An 18,962-nucleotide genomic window follows, 5' to 3' on the forward strand; every position below is an offset into this window, starting at 1 on the left:
ATGGCATTTGCTCAGTTTAAACAGGCTGAAAAGTTTGCACTTGTTTGAGGAAACTTGGTCTTGTTGCCTTCTGTGAAATGTTTGCTGAGTCTGCAGCAGAATAAAAGATTATCCTTCACAGGCTGCTTTGTTTAGAGCACAAGACAGATAAATGGCATATCTTCAAGCAGGAGTTTGTCAACGGTGATATCTGCCCACAGCACTAAAATGTAATATAAGAGAGAATATCACTTCCACATTCAAAGCAAAACTGTAACTATCATATACAATGTGATATTTCAGCCAAAGGCCTTTGTGCTCTGTTTTTAATCTTGGAAATAAACAGCAGCAGTCCTAATTTCATCTCACCTCTCGTATCTGCCCTTGAGCCTTCACTGTGTTGAGACAGATCGGAGCATATGTGCTTGTGTTGCTTTTATTCATGTAGCCAAGAGCAAAGCCAGGAAAGAGAAGAGGCAGCCACAAACAGAAATGAACAGTTTTATCTGTATGCAATGTCATTTGTGGGGGTTTTTTTTTCCAAAGCCAAGATCTACAAACAAACTTGTCACATTTTTTTCTTTTAGCTAAGTTCAAACAGAATATCACAAGTGTTAGAAAGTCATGCTTTCATTTTAAACAGTTTTTGTGGCCCTTTTCAGAATTTAAGAGAAAAGTTTAACATTTCGAGAAGAACACTTGTTTACCTTCTTGCTGGGTTAGCTTCACTTAGAAGTAGAACAATGGAAGAAAGTTGTAGCCCAATTCTGTCAAAATGTAACAAACTTCCCCTGGTAGCACTTCTCCAGATTATTAATAAGGATTTTGAAACTTATTTGATCATATAGTTCAAACTATAAGCTTCACAGTGTAGAGGTAGGTTTTATTAACTTCTAACAGAGTCAGGTTGGTTTTCGTTTTCTTACTAAGCTATGCTAACTGGGTCTGAGCTCAGTCAAAGTCCTTCTAGAAATAAATTATTCCAGGCTACAAGACCAAGCCCTTATCCAAATGAATCAGCAGAGAGTCACAATGTTCATTTCTGGAGTCATCTGGACATTATTATATAGAACCACAGGGCAAATAATATTAAACCCGTTAAAACTCTGCAGGTAACTTTATCCCAAAATAAGGTTTGCAACACTGGACCAGCTCTTTGGCCTGTTAATAATGATACTTTGGGGTCCATGAGAAATCACCCAGTGCGCTTTGTTGATTTGGAGAAGTTCTATGGCCTGTTGTTACAGCTTTTTCAGTTCCTGTAGAAATAATTTAGTTTGCACTGCTGATAAAGAGTCAGACTTGTGCCCATGGGGAGATGTATTTTTCCAGGGATGGTCTTTGTCATCAGCTCCGTTCATTACTTTAATAAGCAGGATTTCCAGGTGAATCCAAAGACTGAAGGGTATCCAAGTTCACAATCTCACATCCCTGTGTTAGTGTTGTTCCTACATCCTCATAATAATTTTGGTCCAGGATCATCAACTGACCAGTGATGCTGTCTGAGCAGTTAGCATTAGCCAAGAAGTGAGCCAATGATTTTAAAAATGATCATGAGCAAACCAACATGAGTAAATGATATCAAACAATAAAGTAAACAGCTGACATGCTTGTTCCTGTACAGACTTTTATAGAAACAGTTTTTCTCTTCACATTGCAATGCTATCACATCACAACAGTGTAACTGGTTCCTGCATCACATTATCATTATGATGCAGGAACAACAGCAACACAGGGATATCAGCTACACCTTTCAATTTGGTATTCTCAGAATTATCCTTACCGTTTTTGGAAAGGTATGACCTTCTTGGGCAGTGACCACCAGTGACTTCACGATGTCTTCTCCAGCGCTGATAATTGGCGTCTGTCTTGTGTCAGTGACGTAAAAGACGGATTTAATGCGACATGACCATTCAAACAGCAGTCGCTTTCTAAAACATCAGATATGTCTCGGATTCAGTACCACATACGAAAGTGACCCAGGTCGGATTTGTGCTGTTAACACTGTCATACCATGATCGGATATGGGTCGCACAGGGTCAGAAAAGTCGGATTTGATGCGCTTTCACCTGCAGTGTGAACGTAGCCCAGAAGTCTAGAGAGTTTTGTTTTGTTTTGTTTTTCAGAAAGTGAATCCCTCAGAAGTGCTGTTTCTGGATTTGCTTAGTGCTATGTATTTTCCTTATTTCAGTTTCACATTTAACTTTATAGGTATACACAGATGTGAGAGTGGCATACATTTTATATCAGTTCACTGACTGAAAGCAAGAGCACATATTTCCCCAATACACTTATTATGTCAAACTGTTTTAACCTCCTAAGACCCAAACTTTGTCATGGCGTGCATTTTTAATTTCTCTCTGCTATTTGGGCTGATTGGGACCTGATGAATGTAAAAACAAAGAATTATCAGATTTTTTTTTTTATAACTGATTTTTGTTTCTGAGAAAAATGAGATCAACATAAGAGGACATTCATTTTAAATTTTGAAAGAACAGTGGCAGTATAACATCCTCGTAAGTGGATATCAGGCCCTTGTAGAGGAGAAATTAGTATTTTGGTCTAGACAACCCAAAATGTGATGTCCACATATTTGGACGCCAGGTCCTAGGAGGTTAAAAGTTGAACGAGCCCAATTCGTTTTGAGAAGGATGCCAGTGAACAGTGTGCTGCTGTATTCTAACTGTCTCAAGCAGCACACTGGGCAGCGAAGGCTGTCATCTAATTTTTAATTGCAAATGCAGTGGCCATAATCAGATCTTATTGGAATGTGTCTGTGCAAAGCCAACAACCTTGATCTGGAGCTGGAGAGTGACAGCCAGACACTGATTCCATAACCTTTTCTAAATTATACAGGCAACAGAAAGGATTGTGTCTGTTTTTCCCCTCTCGCTCTCACTCCATCTCCCTCTTATCAGCTGTCACAATAATGAGCAGCAGGGTTTTTTAGGGGGAGGGGGACAGCCTGTGAGCACAGCCTTTGGCGCAGTGCTGGGATGAACAGCAATTGATTAGCTGTGCGGCCATCTCAGACAGCTAAGTCGCAGCGCAGGCCGTGCTTTGATACTGGATGACAGCAAAGTAAATGTCTGCTGAGATAATGAGGTGGCCTCAACACACCCTAGTGTGTCAGCGCTCTACCAGTCGTGTGTAAACAGCCAATAAAAATGGTCGTGTGTGTGTGTGTCTGTGGCATATATTAAACTGGCCCCAAAGGAAACAGGACAATTCACTGTGGCCTTTGTGCCAGTAGGGAGAGAGGCCACTTCAGTTGCTCTAGAAAGAGACAGGAGTGGTGAACGCCCGAAGGCTAAGGAAGCAGGCTTATGACTGGACATTTGCCAGTTAAGCTCCCAGATTAAGTGAAGGATTTGAAAGATTTCAAACCACTTCTGTTGGAACGTAAACTCATAAACTACAATTATTTCACACAAATTACTGCCTCCTTTGTTCTTGGATGATATGACAAGCTGTACCCTTATTTATGTAAATTTAGATTAGCATTCATTGTGGACAATCACCCATATCACTTACTGGCAAGACTTATATGATGAGAATCATAACTGAATTGTTTTGACATAACATGTCAAATAAAATGTCAGTGACTTAGCTGAGAGCATCAAGCCATTTACGTTTCACAACACGCAGATGTGTTGCTGATGGCCTTTAGTGTTATTACCTGGCTCATAAGGTACAATATAAAGTGGAGACTGACATGGGTTTAATTCTTAATTACTTAATAATCTAAGATAGAAACAATAGCCAGGAGAGCATAACAATGACTTGTGAGAAATGGTGCCACTGCAAGACTACTGGGGTTTGCAGGGGGGTGCGAAAAGCAAAAAATCACTGGCAGCCCAAATTTGAGTAGTACCATGCTGCCTTCTAGGGCTCATATGCAACAGTTCCCTCTTTACCATTGCTTTGTAACTGGCAGTTAGTTCCAATGACCCACATTTAAAGTAGAGTATTTACCATACTGTCATATGCCGGTCAGTGGTTTTCTCTACCAGCATTATTAGTTCAACTAATCTTCAATCACTTTGCCTTAAAGGTTATATAAGGTAAATAGTATTTCCAGGTAGGATTTGGTTACAGATAGGCAGCAAGATATGGTTCACCAGCTCACCATTAATTTGCTACGAGTCAACATAAATCTAATTTCCTGTTGTTTGAGATATTCTGCATTTCTTTGACATTAGCCTGCATAGCAGACGTGATCCCAAAAACCAAACTAGCCTTCCATCAACCAATCGTCCTACTGATGTTTACCACTTTTACCTAATGCATTCGTTTTCCCCTTTTGCCAGATAGAACCAGCTTTCTTCTGGCAAAGTGTTTGATGCCAGCGTCTTATGACTCATAAAATTTTGTAAAGGGGAGGCACTTATCTTAGAATAACATATGGCTGCAGGTCCTAATAAGTTGTGAGCAGAAATAACTCATGGAGGTGTTTTCAGGGCAGAAAAATATTTTGGACCACACCACATAGTTGACAAGATATTTCACTCCAGTCCAAATATGCAAATCCCTAATAAACAACAGAACAGAATTAGCAGGATTCCCCCTAAGCAATGAATTTTTGTACCAAACATTATGGTCATTAATTTGTGAATTGTTGTAATAATCCAGTCTGGTGACTGATATAGCTAAAAATTACAGTCTGGCTGCTTTGCTCCTAGATAACAATTCAAGTCATGCAGACTTGCATTCAATTATACAAACAAATACATGGTTTACTTGCAACAAACAAAAGACAAAAGGGCAGGAGTACTGTAGTAACTAGCAAAACTTCATCAACTAACTTGACAGTCTCTAGAGCAAAGCTAGAGCAGACATCTACATATCCTACTTTTAGAAACAAAACAATGCAGGGAAAAAGAACCATTCTTTTGACTCTAGCTTCAACAAAAGAACAGCATGCCCAGCCTGTTCCCTCTCTAGTAGATGCCCAGCTGGTCCCAGAAATCACATATATGGTTTCTGGTTCCGGCTTGTGCATGGGAACGCACAGTGAGGTTCATGACTAGAAAGCCACTGGTGTCAGAATAGCGCGGCCAAATAGGCAGACGCTGCTCCCGGCAGAAAGTTGTCTGTTGGCTCCTGGAGGAAGGGTCGCCAGTGTGAGCGAAGGCACCCCAGTAGCACAGCATTCGATTGGACAGCAGCTTCTCCGACGGTGACAGGGTGAAGTTGGCCACAGAGGCTGAATGAAAAAGAAAGGGCAGCTCTGCACCATGGCAGGAATGCTCATAGCAGAAAGTGAGACCTGACCAGACACTGCGGTCCGAGATCACATGGTCAAAAACATACATCCAGACCTTGCTCCCCGCTGCTGTGCCAGCACGTGCTGACCTCCTCGATGGACATAAGAAGACAAAATCGGTAACAATCTGAGGAAAGGAAAATAAGAGGGAGATGGTGAGGTCACATTATTTTAAACTGATTTCAATTTCTCAGCACTATAGTGGCTCAGACTTAAATAACTTTATATCTCTCAATTGTCTTGTTATTAAATGTTTTACAAACAAGCATGTTGGATGAAGATAAAACCCACTAACTCTGATGATCAGCACTGTTTTTCCTGTAGTAACACCACCTGATCTTTGTGGTTTTCGCAGATTAAGACTGGAGTAAAACTTGGAGAATATACCCATGTTCTCAGGACAATAACTTCTCATGGCCTGCCATGAATAAGCCTTTTATAACACATTATATAACTCCATAAATTATATAACTCCAGAAAACATAACCTTACTAATAGTACCACCAAAGTCCAATCAGACATCCCATGGGTGGGTTGGCACAAAACTGTCTTAGTGCCTGAACTATAATGAAATTTGGCAAATCTACACTCTCAGGATGATTTGTAATGACTTTCACAGACCTGGACTTTTTATCAGCTTTATGAGGCATGGGAATAGAGAACCGGTTCTTGTAAAGAACCAGCTCCTAGTACTTTAGTTCCTTGAAATTGTTGTTCTGCTCGCCTATCGGTTCTATCTGAACTTGTGCAATAGTCTGCTGATTGTAGGAAATGTACCAGGGGAGTGTGTGTGGAACTGTAGTCTATAGCTTTATATTGTTAACTGACAATTATGAGACAATGCGTTTCAGGTTGTTTTGTAACGTAACATACCTAGTATTAATTAAGTGATGCAGTAATATGTGTACTACATTACTTTTTTGAGCTATAACGCCAACACTGATCATAACAAAGAGCTGAAATACCTTGAACATGCAGAAACATTTGACCACACAGCATGCACAAAAAGAATGAATACATGAATGTCACGTCTTTGATATGCTGCTTAACGATGATGGCCACTCTCAAAGTGCAGCCAGTGAGAACCTAATGAAAGTCGATAAGAGAATCAATAAGTAAACTAATCAACAAGCAATATCGATAACGGAGTTGGAATCACTAAATTCTTATGAATCCCATCTCGATCGTTGCTTGGTAAATAGACTGGCTCTTATATAGTGCTTTGCTAACCTACTTGAGTACTCAATGCATTGTATAGTATACCTCATCATATATACATATATATATATGTATATATATACATATATATATGTATATATATACATATATATATGTATATATATATGTATATATATATGTATATGTGTGTGTGTGTGTGTGTACATACATATATATATATATATATATATATATATATATATATATATGTACACTTTTGTATTCTTGGAAAAAGTTTGAACTTTTCATTCTCAACAGAATTTAACAGTACCGCCACCATATGACTCAAATTACCAAAACACATCAGTAAAAACATGTCTGTAATTTTGTGGCCATCTGAAAGCTAGAAGAAAACTGATGATGCTTAAGAGGTTTATATGTGTATGAAAGACGCTATTCAAAATTGTAAAACAAGCCTTTTGCTTGACATGCAGTTCACTCAATATTCCTCATACAGTAATGGATCAAATCTTCATCAAACAGTTTTTTCTGGAACAATAAATGGTGGGTATATCATCATCTCACTCTTCAAAGTGAAGTTAATAATGAATTGCCTTAAACTCGCACTCATGTCTCTGGTCCTCTGCTGTAGTCTCAATTGTGAATTTCAAATCTCAGTAAAGCTTGATGTTCACCTTACCATTTACGGCTTAGAGAAAAGCACTGTGTCTATTGGGTGCTGCTTTCTGAGTGACAAGTTGCTACCACAAAGTCCTTTAAATTTTCAGTCAGATCCACCATTCACATCTATGATGCTCACCTAAAGTTTGACATTGGCAAGGGTCATGTCAAGGTAGGTAAGCCCACCTTTGCGAAAACTGTCATTTACTTATGACCACTCAAGCTTTTCAAATAGTACTTTATTTCTGCACTTTACCCATCAGTGCAGTGTAAAATATTTGCTCCCTTCTGAATTTCTTTTTTTATCTTTTTTTTTTTTTTTGCAAATTTGCCACACTTACAGATCATCAACTCATTTTAGATAATCAAACAAATGTTAACACACACAAAGATTACCCTAGTAATTACCATATTCAGGCATATATTACTATGTCTGTCTCTCTCCATATTACAGCTGAGATAGGTTCAATTCACCCCATGACCTTGAACTGGGGAAATAGAAGTGGGTGGGTGGGTGTGTGGATGGATGGATGCCTACTGCCTACCCTTTGCTTGAAGCCATAATAACCTGTGGGTTAAGGTTAAGTATGGACAAATTTCATGGCTGTATGTTCCATATGCTGGTTAAGTAGCTCTATATTAATTAACTAGTCAGATACAAGTATTAAATAGTATTAAACCTGGAAACAAAATGAAAACAACCAATCTGATTTAAAATTAAAGAAACATCCAAGTCGGTACATTACCGCGATTCTTGTGGAGTTTGCCGTGTGTAGAAAAGAAAAAGAATAACTAATTAGCCTTGCATCTATAAAGAGATGGGCTAAGGGCAGAGCAGCAAAAATGTTGTTCCCTCTCGGCTAAAAGGAAGCAAAGAAAATGAAGGTAGACTGTTTTCTCCTGCCTGTTACCTAGAAACCAATGTGTCTTTTTCAGCAGCACACAACCTGCACCCACACAGCTGAACATCTGAAAGCTGAAAACAACATGCTGACTTTGACGGGACTCTCTCTGTCTCTGTCTCTCTCACTCAATTCTTTTTATTTATTTATTTTTTGCCACACAGGTTTATGATCATGTCTCACGCATTCAAGGCAATACGAGCACAGGCAGAATTGATGTCATGTTTACTATATCTTTTGAAATTAATTTCTCCTCACAACTTGGCACTATTTTATCAACCGATTCACTCTACAACCTGGGTTTGCCTCTTATCTGTATTTAATTTTATTTAATTTAATAACGGTACAGTACTCTGTTTTTGGTAACCATTGTCCTTGATGTAAATATGTAAAAATTGTGTATGTTTCTGTTCTGTGTCTTGTGTACTGTTTGTTTGTATATGTGTCTTTATCGCTGCTGTTACACCCAAATTTCCCCTTGTGGGACAATTAAAGGATTATTCTATTCTATTCTATTCTATTCTTCTCTCTCCCCCGTCCAACTTGTTCTCTCTTTGCTAAAATCTGTTTTTGTTTTTGGGCACGCTTCTTTTCTCCAGTGTCAGATTACTGTCATGTTCAGAAAGAAGAAATACTTTGAAAATTCCATTCAGTAACTGTTGTGCATTTGAACGTATTCATCTATGGATGTACACCGATCAGGCATAACATTCTGAGCACTGACAGGTGAAGTGAATAACACTGATTATCTTTTCACTGTGGCACCTGTTAGTGCGTGGGATATATCAGGGAGCAAGTGAACATTTTATCCTCAAAGTTGATGTGTTAGAAGCAGGAAAAATGGGCTGGTGTAAAGATTTAACCTGGTTTGACAGGAGCCAAGCTATGATAGAAGACGGGGCAGAACATCTCCAAAGCTCCGGCTTTTGTGGGATACGGTGGTTAGTATCTATCAAAAGTCGCCCAAGGAAGGAGCAGTGGCAGCAAAAGAGGGAACAATGCAAAATTACCATGTTACCAAAGGACATTTCAATTTCAATTACTGACATTTTTATTTACATAAGAGAAGGCATATCACAACCATTTTCAGTAAATGTGGCCATTGAGGTCATGAGTTGGCTGTTCAGCAATGAACACTACTTATCTCCATACAGTTTCTAGGCCTTGTCACCTCTTCTAGGCCAGAGCCATTAGAAAGCTCTTTCCACCACTTTCCTAAATGAGTTCTTCTCTTGTGAACCCTTAAGCCTAATGTTATCTGGAGATTCCAGAATGGTTGAGCTGGGCCACTTCCATTGTAAGCAGTTATGTAATGCTGGACCATTTGCTGATACTAGATTGTTTTCCTGTCTGCTGCTGCTTCCTAATATCCCACCTTCTGTTTTACTATTAGTTCCACCTTTGTGGTTTTATTTCCTACATGTGACCACATGATGACATCTGGTAAATACCACTTCTGAGACCTAGGCTGTGTCCGAATTCAGGGGAAGGATGCTTAAAATGCCATATTTGGAGGCAATGACGTCACAGCGACGCGACGAGGACTGTCCGAATTCAAAGAGCACTCAAAATGTGGCGACAAATGTGTCCTACTTTGCCCTGAATTCTAAGGATGGTCCGATGTATCCTTCATGTCCTACTATATCCCAGGATTCATTGCGGGTCATAGAGGAGATTTGTTTCTGATAAGGATGGTGGTCGAAGCGGGAGAGGAAAACACTTTCAAATGTAAGTATATGAAAATCTGGTTGTACAAAAGTTAAATTGTTATAGTGGTCGTTTTGTTAAGCTTTGGGCATCTGCATAGACATGTTTCTTTTCTTTAAAATAACCGTAAACCAGTTTGTATGGGGGGTCCCGCGATTTGTCATGTATTGCTGCTTACATACAGCTAATTTAGATTTTTTCGAATTGGTGATATGTTGTGGGGAACAAAGACCAAACGACTTAATTTATTAAAACTAGGAGAAAACGATCACCTCTTCACTGGGGTGAAGAATTGAGCTGCTACGGCGTGGAGGTACAAGAATAAATCAGTTTACACATCATATTCATATGAGTGCGGTCCTATTAACCCTCATGCTACAGCAGCGGTCCCCAACCTTTAAGGTATCGCGGATACATACGACCACATAAAATGATCCGACCAAGACAAAAACTGTGGTATTTTGTAAATATAATAATAAACGTGAATGTGATGTGTAATTGTGTAACTTTATTAGCAGCGTCCTCCTGAAAATGCGCCAATATTGAGAGTAACATCCTCCTCTCTGCCGCTTAATGCTCTCTGGTCGCTATGGTAATGTGTAAATATTTCTTTCAAAATAAGACACGAAACTACAACAAGGGAAAGACCCAGGGAAACAGAGTTAATGATAAAACCCCTGAAAACCATAAATTTCACAGGGGAGCCTCAACTCTCGTGGCCCGGTACCAAACGACTCACGGACCGCTGCTGTACAGAACCTGTGATGTCCACACGGTGTTCCTCTGGTGTTCTGCTGTGAAAAATTTTGGGTTTAGGGATTAACATAGTTGCCATGGTTTCCTTTCTTCTCTTATTTGTTGTGTGTGATCAGGACAATTCTGGAGAAGATGGGCCTGCAGGGGAAAGTCACCCCCTGCAGGCCAGAAGACATGAGATAACTTTAAAGAATACAAAGTACGTATGTGTGTTATCAAGAAGATAATTCTTAAGAACACAAGTTAATAAATGTGCAATTACTAAGAGTTGTTGTGGTGTTTTTATTTGCCTGCTGTCATTTTTGATTTCCTCTGCCTTTAGGATTGCAAGTATCCAGGCTCAGGAGAGGGGGTCAGTGGGAAGCCCACTGCTGCTACTTGGCCCTGGTTTGCCCTCATGGATGAGGTGATAGGACAGAGGCCTTCCATTAAGCCTCTTGTCCAAATGTCCTCTCTCCCTGAGGACACTCCAGGGCCAAGCACAACAGTGGGTGACCAAAACGACAGTGATGACGAAGCGGCTCAGCCACCTACGACAGGGAGAAAGAGGAAAAGAGATGATGAGCTGCCAGACCTCATCAGAGAGGACATGAGGCAGCAAAGAGAGGCTGAGGAGAGGAGAGCAGGGAGAGGATGGACAGACTGTTTTCACTTCTAGAAAGATTAGTTCCAAAATGAGTTATGTATTGAGAAATTTATTTATTTGAATATATTTGTTACATTGTTATATGTGTTGCATTAGTTTAAAGGTTTTATGTTATTAATAAATTGATTTGAACAAACAGTGATTGTCACTGAACTCAATTTGATTTACAGGCATTTGTAACATGTATGAACATAACGCTAACTTTGAACAATTTTACTTGGATATTTATTTGATAGCAATAAAGTAAATAACAATAACAATTAAACAAGAATATTTCAAATACACAGTATGTAAAGATGAAAAAACAGTATTTTCAGTTGTTCACACAGGATTAACCTGAGTGACCTGTTCCTGGACCGTTTCTTGAACAACTGTAATAGATTACAGGAAGTCTCTGGCAGTGTTGCTGAATCTGCCCGAGCAAGATCAGACGTGGATGGGGTGCTGCAACTGAGGTTTGTCTTTTCTGGTCGGGGAGTGGAGAATCACACAGGGTGGTCTGCAAAGAGCTTTAGGATGCTTCCTCCCACTGTCCACTGCATCGTCCATCCACAGGGTTTGCAGGGCTGGCTCAATCAACGGCTGCCACACCACTAAGATGTTTTCAGAAATATGCAAGCAGGAGATGGTGGATGCTATATTATTAGTATAATACTTGTAACTCTGTAGCAGACAACAAAAGATTAGATTCTATATGTTTCAAAGATATTTAGTTTATATATTTTATATGATACAGTACATGTGTAAGAATGACCGATGTTGTGCCAAAAAATGATCGTCTGCCAAAAACTGATTTCCGGTTTTTGCCCTAAACTGATTGCTCGTATTTAACCTGCTATGAATAACTTGTTGGTCTATAATATGTGAAACATATGTCAAATGTTTCCCTCATCAATGATATCAAGTCACTTTGGGCCACAAGCAACATTCCTGTAACAAGGTAGAAGCTGCAATCAGTTTTTGGCAGTGACTTTTATATATCCTCTATTTATCTAGTTCACAAACAATCTTGTTGACATTAGAAATTTATTTTTTAAGAGTAATCTGGCCAAGAGGACAGCAGACAGCGCAACAAATATATCAATTGTACCTATAACCAGAGTTATAAAGATACTTGAACAACAGGTAATTATTGTATATATAAAACCTCTTTGTAAACCATGTTCACCGAAGTCTATTTACCAACATACATAAAGATATTACACACAGAAACATTGGAAATCAGTTTTGCCAGGCGAACACTTTTTTGGCACAACGCCGGCAATATTTCAATTATCCGTGTAAATATCTCAGTAATTCCTAAATGCGTGTAGATTAAAGGAAATTATTTTACCTGGATATGATTGTCTCTGATGAGCCCAATGTACAAAACGTGCGGGCGACGACGATAAGATTTTTCTAGCTCCTCGAGAATTAAAATTGCCCAAACAACGGAGCGACATTTCTGGGTCCATTTTAAAGTTTTCGCGCTGTGGCGCTAGCGACCGGAAAAACATGCAAGTAAGGGCGGAGTTGAAGGCTAGGAGCCTGTCCACAGCCCATCTGTTATGTTTGAATACTCATTGTTTGTTCAATAAAGTTTCTATTTTGAAAAAAAGGGGGCTGTCCACAGCCGCTCACTTCCTGACTACCCGTCTGTCTAAGGACACTACCTTGTGACGTAGGTAGGTAGTGTCCTTATGAGCATCCTTCCCCTGAATTCGGACACAGCCCTAGAGTGTTCCACCCAGACCGATCCTCATCTTCTACCCCTGGAATAACTTGCCCTTGCCTCTTTTCAGTAAAGTTAATTGTGTTCAATATATTGTTCTGTGTCATGGCACCATTTGCATCTCCCTGGAGATAATGTTTGGATTTTTTTACATCCTGATAAGGTTCCTTTTGGGAAATTTTTTTTAGTAAGAGATGATGACAAAAGACAGATAGCAAACAGCAATCTGCTTAAATGCCAAGCTTGGGAGTAAAAAATAGGTTATGGCTCTTTTTCATACAGGTTGTGTGATAAAACATCTCAAGGTGCACCAGAGAGGAGAGGTGCGGCATCTACGTCAGGGCCCAAGTATGAGATTTTTCCAGTCATCAGTAGAAACCACACAGAAACAACACTACCCAAGTTGCATCACTCTGTATAAAGCACATCAACTGTCTACTGCAGGACAGTCCAAGCTTTGGGCTTCACTAGGCAAAGCTTTTTCAGCTTAGGCATGTCAGGTTTGCTCTTTCATCATGGTGCACTCCAAAAAGTACTGTTCACACTGTGCTGTAGGACAAAAACAAGATCAAGACCAAGGCTGAACTCTAGCTTGCTGTGTGCCTCTCACTAACTTTAGAGCATTATAGACTAAACCTGGTTAAGGGTCAGCTTACTGATTCTTGTCAGACTAGCTCACCAGACTTCAGAAAACTTTTTGATGTCTCTACTAACTTATGACAATATTTATTTATTTATTGCATTTTGAGAGGTTGGCTAAGATACGACAGTGGTCTGATGCCGAACAAACATTGTTAATGCATTATGTTTTGACTGGTAAAGCTCAGGAAGCCTTTTCAGCTTTATCAAAGGCTGACAGTGAAAACTATGAAACAGTTAAACAGGCTGTTTTACAAACTTACCAACTAGTTCCCGAGGCTTATAGACAAAAGTTTAGAACTTCCCAGAAACAGCAAAGCCAAACTTATGTGGAATTTGTTCGTGGGCTAAGAATTTTGTTTAACCGTTGGCAGGTTGCCTCTGGAGTAAGTACATTTGAACAGTTGGGGGAGCTTGTTTTGCTGGGCAGTTATGGTCCACTCTTCCTAAACGAGTAGCTACATACTTGAATGAGGAGAAGATGAAAAATGCTTCTGATGCTGCAGTGTTGGCAGATGAGTTTACTTTGACAATCAAAGGAGGTTGTGGTTGGAAGCAGGGAGATTGTCTTGTTAGTTGGGAGAAAGTAATTGCATTCTGTTGGCCCTAAACAAGACTCTACCAGCGCAAACTGAAACTAAAGTAGGACATGCAATTACTGTTTAGGTAAAGGTCAGTGGGAAAATGAGTGCCCTTTGTTGCAGGCTGAGGCTAAATCTGCACAAGGAACTCGTTCAGTAAAACCTATTGCCTTTGCAGTTTTGGCTGCCCCCATTGAAAGGCATAAGGTAATAACTGCTGTGCAGTTTCACACTAGGTCTGCGATTACTCCTGGGATCATTCAAAAAAATTCACTGGATTTCCAGTTCACTGACCCAGGGTATAGACCATAAGTATCATTGGTGGGTCATGACCAGAAGATAGCTGTAAACATTCTTAGAGACAGAGGTGCTTTGGATTTATCATTTTTTTATCCCAGTGTTGCCCTCAGAAATTGATACTGGTTGCTGTTCTAAAGTCCAGGGTATGAGTTGAAATGTAATGACTATACCGTTACATCATCTGTTTTTGTCATTAGAGCTAGTACAGGGTGAAGTTGCTCTTGGAGTGTGCCCCAGGCTACCCACTGAGGGAATCCAGGTGATTTGGGGAAATGATTTCGTTGGGACTAAAGTGTGGAAAAGGGGTCCACCATCTCAAAATGTGCCACTAAGACACAGAGATGAGGTAAGCCAGACACAAAGTACTGTGTGATCACTCAGGCCAGGAGTAAAGACTCTCCCGAAGATTCTTTTTCAACAGCTTCTAGGAATAAAAACACACAAAAAAAAACAGAACCAATGTTTTAAATGTGTCATTTCCTCTGTCAGAATATGCTTTGTCAGTCATGTGTAGTGAGAGATGACGCATGTTTACAAGAACCATTACAGTTGGTCCACCCTACAGATGAGATGGAGACAGCCAGGTATTTTTTGGATGATGGCTTTTGGTTCGAAAATGGACTCATCATGATAAGTTAAGCTGGGCATACACTGTGCGATTTTTTCAGTCCCGTTATTCAGCTCCTGCTCAAACTTTACGATTGACTCGCAGGGGTTATAAGTTGGTAGGTCACGATGCAGGGTCTCACACTATACGGCCTGATGCTCTGATGCGACCTGAGTGCTCACACTGTGCGTCCATAACATGAAGGTTATAACAGAACTTCTGTCGCTCGCTCTCCCTCTCTCTCTTTCACTCACACAGACACGCACACCACCACCATCAACTTTGCTAAATTGCTAATGAAAAACATTGATCAGGCAGCTGTGATTGAGCAGCAATGTAAATCCAACTATTTTCACGGTTGTTGTGGTCCTGATAATTTTGTGAGGCCACATCGAAAAGGCTCGGATGAGCCAAAGTTCTACAAGTTGTGCCTCCATCGCTTGTGTCCAGATCACACGCTGCACTGCCGTGCTGCTCCGTCTTTTTCACCGACATTTATGTGTTTGCGCGTGCGCAGTGTGAGAAGCTGCGGTGACACCCTCACGACGGTCACGAGGATTTCAAAAAGGTTTGAAATCCTCACGACCAAGCGATTGATGATCGGGAGCTGGTCGTGAGGTGTTAATCGCTTCTCGTTAGCCCACGTATACTACACGATGCACGACACACGATGGTGGCCACCATCGTTAAGCAGTATATCAACTCGGGCCGATCACCAAAACGGTCGCACGACTGAAAAATCGGCTCAAAATGGGCCAAAAATCGCACAGTGTATGCGCAGCTTTAATGGGACATGCTTTCTGTCATCTCACATAAACTTAGAGAGGATGTCTTGAAGACGGCTCATGATTCCACTGCTGGACATTTAGGTGTTCAGAAAACCTATGACAGAGTCCTGTGCCATTTTTTTGGGCCAAAACTGAAAAAGTTCATTTCCTTGTACATTAAAACAGGTCACATTTGTCAAGTGATTGGAAAGCCCAACCAAGCAATTGAGCCTGCACCTTTATGTCCCGTTCCAGCAATTGACCAGCCTTTTGAGCATTTGCTGATTGGTTGTGTGGGGCCGTTACCCAGGTCAAAGGCAGGAAATATGTACTTATTAACAGTGATGTGTTTAACTACTCGCTACGCAGCTGGTTACCCAATACCCAACATTACCAGAGAGCAGTGGTTAAAGCCCTGTCACAGGTTATCTCGGTTTTTGGTATCACAAAGATTGTTCAGAATGACCGAGGGACAAATTTCACATCAAGTATGTTCACAGAAATATTGAAGCTCCTTCAGGTAAAACATGCCCAGTCCAATCCTTACCATCCACAAAGTCAGGGAGCTATTGAAAGGTTTCACCAAACCTTGAAGTCCTGTTGCGTGCTTATTGTACGGAAGTGGATTGTGACTGGAAGGAGGGACTGCCTACCAATAACTGTTGGACGTAGAAACCAAAACAATGAGGGACTGGCTCATGCTAGTGGTACGAGAAGTTACTCAGGCTGGGACTGGGTTCAGCCCAAATTAATTGGTTTGTGGTCCCACTGTTCAGGGTCCACTAGCAGTTTTACAGGATGATTGGAAGACACTGCGGCAGGTGTCAGATCAAAATTATCTGGTTGCTACTCCCAACCACAGAAGGAAATCACTTTTTCATGCATACCTGTTAAAGCCTTATCGTGTCTGTGCATGTGGTGCAGAGGATGTTACACCAATTGAGGGGGAATGCTCAATTTCCCCTCAATTTCCATTTTACAGGGACATCTGAGTCACTCAGTAACTCGGATGCTTTGTTGGGATTGTTGGCTACTACAGATAATTCTGTAAGAATTTTCCACTGTAGCTGCCCCTCTTTCTAACCTTCTCGGCTACAAGGTTACGTTTTTTTGGACGCCACCTTGTCAGGAAGCCTTTCAGGAAGTGAAAATTTTGATTTCCTCTGTACCTGCTCTAGCGGCTCCCTGCATGGATAAGCCACTCAAACTACAGGTAGATACTAGTATGGTGGGAGCCGAAGCTGTTCTGTTGCAGGAGGGGGAGGATGGAGTGGACCTTCCTGTCAGTTTTTTCTCCCAGAAGTTCAAATTATACCAAATGAACTACTCGATAGTGGAGAAGGGTGCATCGGCTTTAATATGGGCTCTACAACATTTTGAAGTGTATGTAGGAGCAGGGGGGAATCCTGTTTTAGTTTACACAGATCACAATCGCCTCACCTTCCTTCATTTTCTTCAGAATCCCCAGAATCCCAATCAGCGTTTGAGATGGTGCCTTTTTCTTCAGCCATATAATCTGGAAGTTTGACACATAAAGGGGGCAGACAATGTTTTGGCTGATGCATTATCAAGGGCTGTGTCCTAGTAATACAACTTCAAGTGTTGGCAAAATGTTAACTAACTTCATGGCTATTTTTATGGGTGGGCGTGTGATGGCCTGGTAGCACTGTTTTGGCCCCTTTGTGTTTCCCTCCCCGCAGCACTGGTTTAGATCGTTAATGATCTAACAGCACATGAGCGGTGGGAGTGACCGGAGTATAAAAGCTAGATCCTGCAATCTCTCTGGTCTTCACTCTCTCTTTGGGAGGCTGCTTGCCAACCTCCAGACGCTTTTCTTTCCAAGCTCCTTGGACTACAATGACCTGGATGACCGAGAACCTTCACAGACATAAAAATCTGTACCACGTCATTTCTAGTAGTCTGACAGAAGCTGCCGCTTTACTGAAACTGCTCATAGTGATGGCAGCACTTCACACAGAGTCGATGAGCTTGTCAGTGATTCAGCTGAAATTCCCTCGCTTACAAAATCAAGTCTCATTTTTCCTTAGGACAGCAGAGGTGTTTATAATTCTGCCATAGAGAGACTTGTCACAGAGCTCATAGACTTGGTTAGTGGGGTTTTCAATGGGAAGGAAGTTGATTATGTTAGTCATATTGTTCAAAATGCATTCAGAAATACTGTGTTTGTCTAATGCAGAGAAAATGTATATACTCCATAAATATAAAAATTGTAGGACTAAAGCTGAGCTCTTCACATCTGCTTCCACTGTGGCTGGTTGGTCTTTGCGCTGACCCCTGCGGGCCTCAGGAAAAGTGGCATTTATAAAGACACAGTGTGTGTACGTGGAAGAGTAAGCTCCTGTTGTAATTTTACCAACTCCCAGCTGCAGAGTGAACTGCGACTGAATATTAAATATATCCAGCAGTGTCACCTCCTGACCCCCCTGGAGTTCCCTGGGGGAAGATACCTTGCATTCTGAATTGAAAAATGTGACAGAAACCTGCTGAAAGTCCCCCCCACCCCTTTCTGTGTCATCATCCACCAGTTCACATACAGATTTTGAGGCTCCAGAGTATAAACGATGGCATAAACTATCAACAAAAATTTAAATGACTGAAAATATCAAAAGAAGAGTCCTGCACTGTCATGAACTTTAATATTTGAAATGCTAACTCAGACCTGTAAAGTCTGAGGTGCATGTTTCACAGAGCATTTCACAATCTGACTTTGGGGTGAATTTGCTGGAACGATCATTTCTGATATTGAGTTAAAACACACCTGACTGCTTCAGACCAGCAATTTTTTTGCTTCAGTGCAGAAGTGGGCACAGCTGCTAATGATCAACTAATGAAGTGCCTTTGATTATCAGCCTCTTGATTCCTATAGAAGCAGTAAGGTTGTACTTCATTTTTCACATGTGTACAGCTAAGGAATATATGAGGTTTGCTGGTTTTATTGGTGTTTATGATTTAAATTCAAGCAATAAATGCATCTTTCTTAAAGGTAAAAATGTTTTACATGCTTTTCCTTGGGTGGGAAAAGGCAGCACAGAACCACAAACACTCACATCTACACCTACAGCCCGTTTATAACATCACCTGAGACGGCCACAGTGAAACATGAAGAACATGAAAACTCAGCAAACACTGCTAGAAGATCAGAAATCCAAAACCTTCTAGCTGGCAACAGTGCTAACCTCTGTACCACCATACTGAGATTGAAGTGTGAAACCAAGTCTTCCAAACGTACATTTGGACAGAA

General features: G+C 40.7%; 1 protein-coding gene across 1 annotated transcript in view; it reads right to left on the reverse strand.

The window, feature by feature from the left end:
- Positions 1–399: 399 nt before the first annotated feature.
- The window catches only part of LOC134646650 (cAMP-regulated D2 protein), a 30,776-nt gene continuing 12,213 nt past the window's right edge, over positions 400–18,962 (reverse strand). The window contains exon 8 of the mRNA XM_063500510.1: positions 400–5,372. Within this exon, the coding sequence (XP_063356580.1) occupies positions 4,920–5,372 (453 nt within the window). The 3' untranslated portion in view covers positions 400–4,919. The remainder of the gene's footprint in view (positions 5,373–18,962) is intronic.

This window comes from Pelmatolapia mariae, linkage group LG17 (genome assembly GCF_036321145.2).
Source record: "Pelmatolapia mariae isolate MD_Pm_ZW linkage group LG17, Pm_UMD_F_2, whole genome shotgun sequence".
NCBI lineage: Eukaryota > Metazoa > Chordata > Actinopteri > Cichliformes > Cichlidae > Pelmatolapia > Pelmatolapia mariae.